Consider the following 9922-nt stretch of genomic DNA (forward strand, 5'->3'; position numbering starts at 1 on the left):
TGGACGCGCTGGCGGCGCAGCTGCTGCGCGACCAGTTCCTGCTGACAGCGCTGGAGCTGCACACGGAGCTGCTAGAGTGCGGCCGCGAGCTGCCCCGCCTGCGCGACTACTTCTCCAACCCGGGCAACTTCGAGCGGCAGAGCGGCACTCCGCCCGCTGCCCCCGGCCCGGCCTTCAGCACGGCGATGGGCGGCCCCTGCAAGGAGCCCCTCCCCAGCCAGCTCAGTAAGTGCCAGGCAGGGCAGGACCTCTTCCTTCACTCCCCCCCTTTCATCTGTGTCCCTGGGCCTGCAGAGGCTGCCCCCACCCCACCCGTGCCCTTGCATGCCCCAGGGGTGATACCTGGTTCCCATGGGCAATGCTTGAGGCACTCAGTGTACCTATACACGTGCAGCTAGGCTGCTGCAACGCTCTGCAGTTGCAGCACGTCGGCTTAGACTTGATTAATCGAGCATGGTAATTACGATTAATGGACTCAGCTGGAGCATGGCAATTGCTGTGCTCCAGCATCAGGTGGATTAGTGTCACTGTGCTGAAAAACAGCATCTCTGTGCTTCAGTGAGCTTTAGTTAAAGCGCCTCTGCCACCGTGTTTGAGTGTGAGGACTCTGGTACATGTGACACTCCTGGTCCTTTATTAGCAGGGCTCTTGGTGCGGTGCTGATAAAAGCACCCCGCCTCCTGGGCCACGTGTATAAACGCTCTTGGTGAACTGACCTGGTGACGAGTGCCTTTGCCTTGCCTCAGGGCTTCTTTGTTGCTCGTGAGTTGGGTGATGGTGACACCCTCTGGGGGCCCCTAGGTGCACCCTGCCAAGGGCTGCACCTGAGATGCTGTCCCCCTCAGAGCCACCTGGTGAGCAGGCAGTGGGCCATTTTGACAACCATGCTGACCTCCCCTGTGGGAATGGTACTGGTGTCAGTAGAGCACCAGGTCTTCCCTAATTAACATAGGCAGGTTTGCAGAGCCACCTGGTGCCTTTGGTGCCACTAGCCTGCACTAGAAAAGGAGTGCATCATTTGTGCAGGGTGCTTTTTCTTTGAGGCAGGTTGAGTTGGAACCAAGCAAGCTGCCTTTAAGGATCATTGGTTGACTGTTCTCAAGGATGAGCAAGTGACCTATTTTATGAAAAGGAGTGAGTGTGGCTGTAGGGTTTTTTACTAAACTGTTCATGTTCTGCCAGGGTTGGTCAAGTGATGATGAAAGGTCTAAAAAAAAGATCATCATGGGCAGTCCCTCAGTTGAGGATGATTGTCTTCCATGATTGCCTTATCTGAGGGGCTGAAAATGTCTGGCGAGGCCAATCGGGGATTGACAGGTTCTGCTGCAACTTGGGCCCATGTTTCCATGTGGGTTGGCTGGCTCTGTATTCTTGGTTCAGTTCATGATGTGCTATTTCTGCCCATTCTGTAAAAGAAGCCCTATAGTGAAGCTGGTTCAAGATATATTCTGCAGGCAATGTTGCAAGGGTAGGAAGACGCAAGTCTCCTTCACTGTAAGTAGTGAAATCTGGCCATTGAAAGGAAGAGAGGAAGGTGACTGGTTAAAATTTGGAGGGTGTGCGCAGACTTTCTTCAGAAAGAATGTCCCAGTTTTTGTGGTAGTGGCAGTTGCTTTCTCTTACCCAAATAAGATCATTTATGCAAGGGCACACAATAGGCTTTGGATATGGTTAAGAGGTTTCACTTGGTATCTCAAACTATCCAGAAAAGCTTGTGTGCTCATTGCTGCTTGATAGAAGACTAATGCATTTAAACTTAGACCATTATGTACCATTTATTTTGAGCTGTATTAAATATTTCATACCCTACTCTCAAACATTGAGCGTTTCCATGCTGGATTCCTCTTGACAAGATAAAATGAAGTTGCAGAGTTCTGTGCTTGAGGACCTAGTACCAACATAGTGGCTATATAAACTTCCCTGTGATTTAAAAATGAAATACCCTGTGGATATCTAATCGGTCATATCACTTAACATTTCCAAGTTAGCAGAGCAAAGAATGTTGTCTTTGGGTAGTTCTACTGGCAGTGTATTTAATTAAGTTCAGAACCCCCCCCCGAGGTTCTTTGGGATTTTGGAATATATCAGTCTATAATTGGTTTAAAATGTTGGAATTTATTAGTGTCATCACACTAAGAAATTCTTTAGTGCACTGAGGTAAAAAACTAACCAAGTTAGAATTTATTTGTAAATTATTTTGGGTTAGTAAGGATAGCAAACATTGCTTATAGGCAGTTTTCATTTAGATCTCAGCTATAAATATAAAATACTTCTGAAAATGTCTTGAGATGGAAAACAAAGATTTTTCAGACTGAGAAAAAAACCCCAACATTTGATTCTGAAATTCTTCTCTGACTTCTATATGGCTATCTGATTTGTGGCTTTTCTTTTATTTTAATTTAATTCAATACCACAGGAGAGAACTTTTATTTTAAAAACTTCTTATAGTACAAAAATGAATATAGGGAATGAGTTGGGTATAGTACTTAAAATTATTCTTGGTTCACTGTAGTGGGTAGATTGACACATTTCAAAAGGTTCTATTGTGCACCTAATACCTTTTTAATACCCATCTTAATTTTTAGTTTTTTACGTTTTGGTGAAAGATTTATTTTTTAGGGTCAGAAGAGAGTTATATTTACCTCCTGTTGTAACAGGGACCAGAGGACTTTGCCCAGTGACCTCTGTATTGCACCAGATAAACTTTAGTATAAGTTACTTGCAGCATAGAAAACTTTTGTTTGAAGAGGTATTGAAAATATTGTATTGTGTACTTTAAGAGCCAGCCATGGTACATATGCAGAATAACTGATTTTTGCGATAAGGGATCGCAGTTCTTCTTGTGTCCTAACAGAAAACCAAAATGGCATTTAAGAAATAAACACTCGTATAATCTGTTAATTAAATTATGGAAGTCAAGAATTCCTCGTGATTCTGAGACAGGAGACACTGAAGTCGGCAATATCCTGAGTTAATGTATTTCATACTTCCCCAAAATGAGTAAGAGATGTATAGTTTTTTGTATCAGTTTGTAAGCCCATCTCTGAGTGTAGACAACAAGGTCTTTAAAGTAGTAGAGATGTCACAACTGCTTGTTGCAGCATTTCCTTCCCCTTTCCCTAAAGCAGTGGTTTTATGGTGGGCATATAGCACTTTGCATGGGGTATGTACCTAAATTTTAATATTGGTGGTGGATTGGTCAAGGCATGGTGAGTAATGGTGTTGGTGTGCATTGACATCAATGTCAAAGCTCTTCCTAAGGAATGAGCATGCAGAGATGGTTTGCCAAAGCAATATCTTGCAGGTAAAGGGATACAGGACCAAAGCATCTTGTGTTGGCTGCTGGACACATTGGAGAGCAGGTGAGTTCCAGTAAGATATGAGTAAGACGTGGATCAGCAACTTACTTCCCATAGACTAGTTCTAGCTGGCCAAGCAATTTCATCTAGTCCATGAAGCCTAGATATCGGGGAAAGGGGGGTTCTGCAGTGCAGGCCTACCTTGGACAGAATTGCGCTGTTTTCCCCTCACTACTCTTGAATGGTTGCCACTTCCTCCTATAAACATCTTCTTTTAGTGAGGTGCAGAGATAATGCTAGTGAGGATCCCATACTTGGAGGTATAGATGTTTCTACCAAATTGTGGAGGGGGATTTTGCCTTGATTTTTCTCATGGACTTACAGAAGCTAAGTAAGAGCAGAGCCAGGTGAGAGTACCAGCATTGTATTGCCTCTATTGTCTTCCATTTCCTTGACTACAATCCCCCTAGAAATTCCTTCCCCCTCCCTTTTTTTAAAGGATTATAAAATAAAGGAAGTGTCATTTTTTTCCAGTAGCTTCTCAAATTCTTATTGATGTGAAAGTTTGTGATTTGACCAGTGTTTCCAAGTTACTTGATCCAGTGAAAAATCTATTTCATTTTGGTTAAGTCAACCAAAGTAAGGGGTTAAAATTTTGAATTTTGTGGACTCATGGATTTTTTTTTTTTTTTTTTATGTGAACGTTAAGAGTTGCACATGGATGCAAATCCTGATATTTAAGTTATGGACATAGATGAATCTAGGATTGTGGTGTGGCTATTGTGACCACATCTCCTTTGACCATGTGGCATGTACACAGTAAAGAAAATGTGCTGTAGCTACACCTGCTTCGCTACAATCCTAGATGCAGGAGACCTCTTGGAACTCACTGGTATGTCAGCACCAGAACTGTTCAGGTGCCTTGAGTGCTGAACTCACCAGCTGGTTGGCCAGGGTCTGGTCAGGTCCCCTGCTTTCATGTGACTCCAGAGCCCAAGGGGTGAGTAAGCATCACTGCTGTTTGTCCTTCCGTTCCTCTTCCTGCCTCTTAATTTGGCAGTAGGGGCTTAGTCCCTGGTTTCATATAGCTCCAGGGTTCTTCGACTGAGCACTGCCACTGCTTGTCCCCACTTCCTCTGCCACTGAAATTAGGGGTGGGGGGAGGGAGAATGGAGGCGGAGATGGACAAACAGCAGCGATGTTCATCCTCTGGGCTCAGAAGCTGCAGGGAGGCCCTGTGCTGACCAGCTGGTGAAGTCAGAGAGCTTACAGGCTTTGTAGCGCACAAAGGGGGTTGTAACCATGCTGCGGCCCTCTCCTAGATCTGTCCTAGTCATGTAATAGCATATGAATGCAAGTTAAGTGAATTTCCTTGTGTTATTGATAGTGTAAATGGAAGCACAAGGAAGATGAGTGGAATTTCTCATTCAGTGTGCAGTACATCTGTGATGCTAGTTTGGGAATTTCTGGGGAATGAGACAAAGCTTCATAATATATGCACTTGTATATAGTATATAGCAAAAGAGAGAATTTCAGCATGAGTAATTAAAAGCCTTTTCAGGCAAACAAAACCTTGTGAGAAGGCTCATTTTATGAGCCAAGGAATAAATATGCAATGGAGTTTTCTTGGTTTTTTCATTTATCTATTAAAGAATATGAACTTTTCCAGCTCAGAAAAGCACAAACAGCTTCCTTCTAAGGAAGAATTTGCATTTTCCTTGCAAGCCTATCAGCTTTTAATGGAATATAATGGCTAGATTATATTACTATATATACTAATATCTATACCAGAACCAACCACAATCCAAAAGACTGCTATTTGTTTTCTTAATTGTAGCCATGAAAAATAGTCAACATTTTACAATTTTCATTAGCACTATTCTAAATTTTAACAAATGAGCTTTTGTAAAAAAGAAGAAAGATTAAAGAATACAAGACTTTAGCAAACTTAACCAAGTTCTTTTCACTTCCCTAAAGTTGAGCTTCTGCACATGTTCCAGAAGTGTTTTTTTTCAGACTGGAATAATATTATCTTTTTTAACCTATTACCAAATACAGACTGTGAATCCAGTTTCTATTTAGTATATTATTTACGAGCTCTTCAACTATTGTGAAATTCTCTCAGAAAGGAAGGAGTGTTCTGGCTTGGATTTTACTGCTGACAGCTCTGAAATCTGAATCATAAGCAAAGTGAACGCTTGTTGCCCATGAGATTCATCAGTGCTCCAGTGGGCCCCTGCATTTTTTTTATATAGCTAAAATTAGTTTATGCTCCAAACAGCTTAAAACTAAATCAGGGTATGACAATGAAGAGAAGCTTATGAGTCAAGTGGAAGGTAAGTGATGTGGACTTCTCACATCAGTCCCGTGCAGTTTCTAGTAGCTGAGTCAAGGTTTTTCTAGCTGCTTAATAGAATAAACAAAGGTGTCTGCTTGCCTAGCCATTATCAGCACTTTTTACTATACATCGTGCTAGAAGCTCAACTTAAGGATGAAACAACAGCTTTATGGACTAGTTTAAGTAGTATGGGCAGAAGTGGACAAAAGCATAATTGAAACAATATAATAAAATTGAAGGGTCAGCCAGGTGGGGTAGTACTTGCTAGCTGTCTCCTGGTAGAGTCTCAGGGCAAGGAAGTAGCCCTGAGTTTGGAAGCGTCCATGAGTACAATGCCTTGATCAGCTCAATTCATAAAGAGACTTCTGGGATCACGGAAGAGGTGCATCCAGAGAAAACACTGGAAGACAAAAGATGATGCAGGCTCTCTGGAAGGTAGCTGCTGACATCTCGTCACCACCAGCAACATACAGCACTCCTCCAGCTGGACAGCTACAGGTCCAGTCCAGAGGTGTGAAGCTGTCTAATTGGATGAGGAGTCCAGTCCAGTGGCAAGGGAAGCCAAGCCACACACCCCTAGAGGAGAAAGAATGGATGCCACTGATACCAAGAGAAAGCAGTGGGTGGTGATAGTGGTTGGCAGTTCCTTCCTGCAAGATGCAGAAACATTTGTGTTGGCCTGACCTGTTAGCTTGGGAGGATTGCTGCGTGCCAATCTAAGATGGTGTGGAATAGTTATCCAGACTTATCTGGCCCTCTGACTACTATCCCATGCTGCTCATCTATGTGGGAACTAATGATACAGCTTGGGAGTTACCTTCAGCAGATCAAAAGTGACTACATGGCTCTGGGCACAAGTGTGAAGGGGATGGGGGGCCCAGGTAGTGTTTGTGTCTATCCTTCTGGTCAAGGGTAAACCCTAACTAGAACCAGATGTGTTCTGGAGTTCAACATATGGCTGTGCTGATAGTGTTGTCAACTGGGCTTTGGCTTCTTCAGCCATGGGGCGTTGTTCCAAGAAAATGGACTGCTAGGAAGAGATAAGGTCCACCTGTCAAAGAGGAAAGGCTTAATAACCTAATGAAGAGTGCTTTACACTGGGCTCACTGAATAGTGACAAAAACCCAGAGGTAAATAAAGAGTCAGTGGATTTGGATAAAATCCTATCGAGGGGAAGCAATAATAGAAGCTTTAGCAATGCTCTTGGGGAGCGGCTAGGACAATCATACCTGAAATGTTAATGTGCTACGGTAAGAAGTATGGGGAACAAATGGGAAGACTAGGAGATCCTAGTACAGGCACAGAATTTGGATGCAATTGGGATTAAGGAGATGTTATGGAATAGTTCACACCACTGGAGTACTGCCATAGATGTGTATAGCTTGTTCAGGAAGGATGGAAAGGGAGAAAAAAAGACAAGGTGTTAATGCACATAGGGTGGTCAAGTATTGGAACAGGCTACCTAGAAAAATTGTGGAATCTCCATCCTTGGAAGTTTTCAAGAGCAGGTTTCACGGTAACTTGCCTGGGATCATTTCAAGAGAAGTAGTTTGCTGTGTTAGTCTGAAGTCCATAGAAGACAGGATAGAAATGCAGTTTTATAAACTAATCAAGTAAGATATATAGATAAAACTTGTGCTTTTTCATGGGCTGAAGCTAATTTAATCAGATGCTATGACATCTGGGATGGTTTAGTCAGGAATGATCCTGCCTTGTTCAGGAGGCTAGACCAGAAGACCTTGTGAGGTCCCTTCCAGCCTTACTTTTCTGTGATCCTATGACTTACTGTACATATTGTATATGTATATAAGGGGTGTACTGAGAGATTTTCTTGGCTGATACCGATAACTGATGATTAACCAGACATATTGGCCAATGCCATTCTGATAACCAATATTTAGTAATAGTGCAAGACATTTTAAACTACTGACATCAATCTTTTTGTTTGTTTGTATTTATAACACATGCATCCTGCCTACTCTAGCCCTCAATGAGGAAGGTAGCGATTGCCTTATTCCCACATGTGTTGCCCCCTACCCAAGCCTCACTCCCTGTACAGCCCATGCTGCCACCCTGGGTGGGCGGGGTGCACCCTCATGTGGGTAGCAGTGCTGGGTGTGCTTGGAGCCCCAAAGTATGCCACTGCCTTTGCCGGCAGGTGCTGCACAGCGGAGCTTCCACAGCCACTAGGGAGAAGCCAATTTTCAGAGGCCCCCAGCAGAGCAGAATATACCCTGCATGGCACCTTATCCCACCTGTACCCAGCTCAGCATCTCTGTGGCAGCCCTGGTGCTCAGGTTTCTCATGCTGCATACATGGCATCTCCATGGCAGCAGCAACAGAAGCCAGTAACAGTCCCTGTATTGCTGAGTTTCCCAGCGACCTTCTACCTCCCACTGCTCTCTAGGACCTGTAATCTGCCACGGTCTTAGGCCAACAGTGGGGCACAGGAACCAAACTACAATCACCAACGTACTCTAGGCATGTGGCCATAATTATAGACTACAACAACCAAAATAAGCTGGTAGCCAATAACATCATTTATCCTTTTATTGATGCTGATCTGCTAGTCAGCTGATTTATCGGTGCACCCCTAGAGTATCTGTGTACGCATATAAATAAATAAAAGGAATCAGAACTTGTGGTAAAGGGGATATCTTTTATTGTACCAATTAGACTTTAACAAAAAAAAAGAGATATATTGGATGGTCTCTCTGTATTTCATGGCATGATGCAGGAAGTGAGTCAGTTCTTGATGCACAAGCCCAAATGTTTCAAGATTTGTTAGATTGAAGTCAGGGAGAGAGAAGATAGGGTAGAGTTGCACCTTAGACTAACTGAACTAAAGATGCATGAACTTGCATGAGCAAGAGCTCACTTTAATCAGTAAGCTTATGTATCTGTCATTCAATTAAAAGGTAAAAGCATGTTGTGACTTCTAAGATTCAGTAACATAAATATTGTGATTCATACAGGCCTAGGAGCAAACTGTCCCTGTCTTGAACAGCCTTCACCTTAAAAACCTGGTATGTATTTTAGAATCATAACTGCTTACTGTAAGGACACTAATATTAATGTGCTTATGTATTGCACAGCTTAAAAAAATAAAAAATAAAAGTTTGGGAGATTTGAGTTGGCTTCTATGTGAACACACATTGGTTAACTATATTCCAGTTAGAGCCCAACCTTAAGCAACCCCAGTTGACTTTTTTCCCATGGCTGCTTTACAATCCTTGATAATGCACATGTGTTTACTTAGCTTGACAAAGAATGCATATTGAGTTTGCTGGCAGATAGGAAGCAGATCCATTTTGTAGTCTGGTTTGTTTTTAAGAAGAGTTGAAGGAGTGGTATAGGTGTGAGGTTACAGAAAATAAGGGACAAACAAGGGTTATTTGGTGATACCATTTATTAAACCAACTGTATTGCTGGGAGAGATGTTAGACAAGCTTTGGGGAACTGCCTCTCCTTCCTGAAGTCTGAGAGAGAAACAGGAACATCCTAAGCTAAATATCAGATAAAACAGGGACTTGTATTTAGCCATGCATGTAAATAAAAACAGTGGGAGGCTGTAAAGACAGGAACAAAGTAGTTGGCACAAGTAGTTTCAAAACAAGGCTATTCTAAAGGGTTTTTTTCCTACACTTCTCTTGTTTTTGAGGCTACTTTATTTACATGTGGAGATAAACACAAGCCATTGTTCTATCTACTATATAGCTAGACTGTTTCCCAGAGCTGAGGAAGGGCACTGTGCCTGAAAGCTTGTCTAACATCTCTCTCCCAACTACAGTGATGTGGGCAGGAGGCGCACAGCACAGCTAGTATGCAGCTCCTGGGCAAAGGCAGCAGGGTGCAGAGCTCCAGCCTGCAGCAGGCAGCCTGCCTCTACCCTGCACACAAATCTCGGGGGCACATGCTCCCTATGCCCCAAAGACAGGGCTGCCTGCTGTGGGCTGGGGCTCTGCGCCCTGCTGCCTTTGCCCCAGGAGCCGTGTGCTAGCTGTGTCACATGTCCCCTGCCCACCTGGCAGTGGGAGGCACAACATGGGGTCACAGGCTCCCAGGGAAAAAGCAGCAGGACACAAAGCTGAGCCACCAGGAGCTCTGTTGCATGACCTGCCCTGTCCCACTCCCTCCCTTACCATGGGGGCCTTGATCTGCCTCCCACACCTTCCCTCCACAGACTTACCTTCTGGGTGCTGTCTATGTATCTGTCTGCCCCTCAGTCCCAAGCCACAGTACGCAATATCCTGCCAGGGTGTGTCCCGCCCCCCCCCGGCTCCAA

At 43.8% G+C, this 9922-nt stretch overlaps 1 protein-coding gene across 1 annotated transcript in view; it reads left to right on the forward strand.

Moving 5' to 3' along the window:
* KIAA1468 (KIAA1468 ortholog) overlaps positions 1-9922 on the forward strand; it is a 131498-nt gene that overhangs the window by 249 nt on the left and 121327 nt on the right. The window contains 1 exon segment of the mRNA XM_019542172.1: positions 1-225. This exon segment is cut by the window's left edge and continues 101 nt beyond it. Coding sequence (XP_019397717.1) covers positions 1-225 — 225 coding nt within the window.

The sequence above is a fragment of the Crocodylus porosus genome, unplaced genomic scaffold, assembly GCF_001723895.1.
Source record: "Crocodylus porosus isolate Cpor-Errol unplaced genomic scaffold, CroPor_comp1, whole genome shotgun sequence".
Classification (NCBI taxonomy): Eukaryota; Metazoa; Chordata; order Crocodylia; family Crocodylidae; genus Crocodylus; species Crocodylus porosus.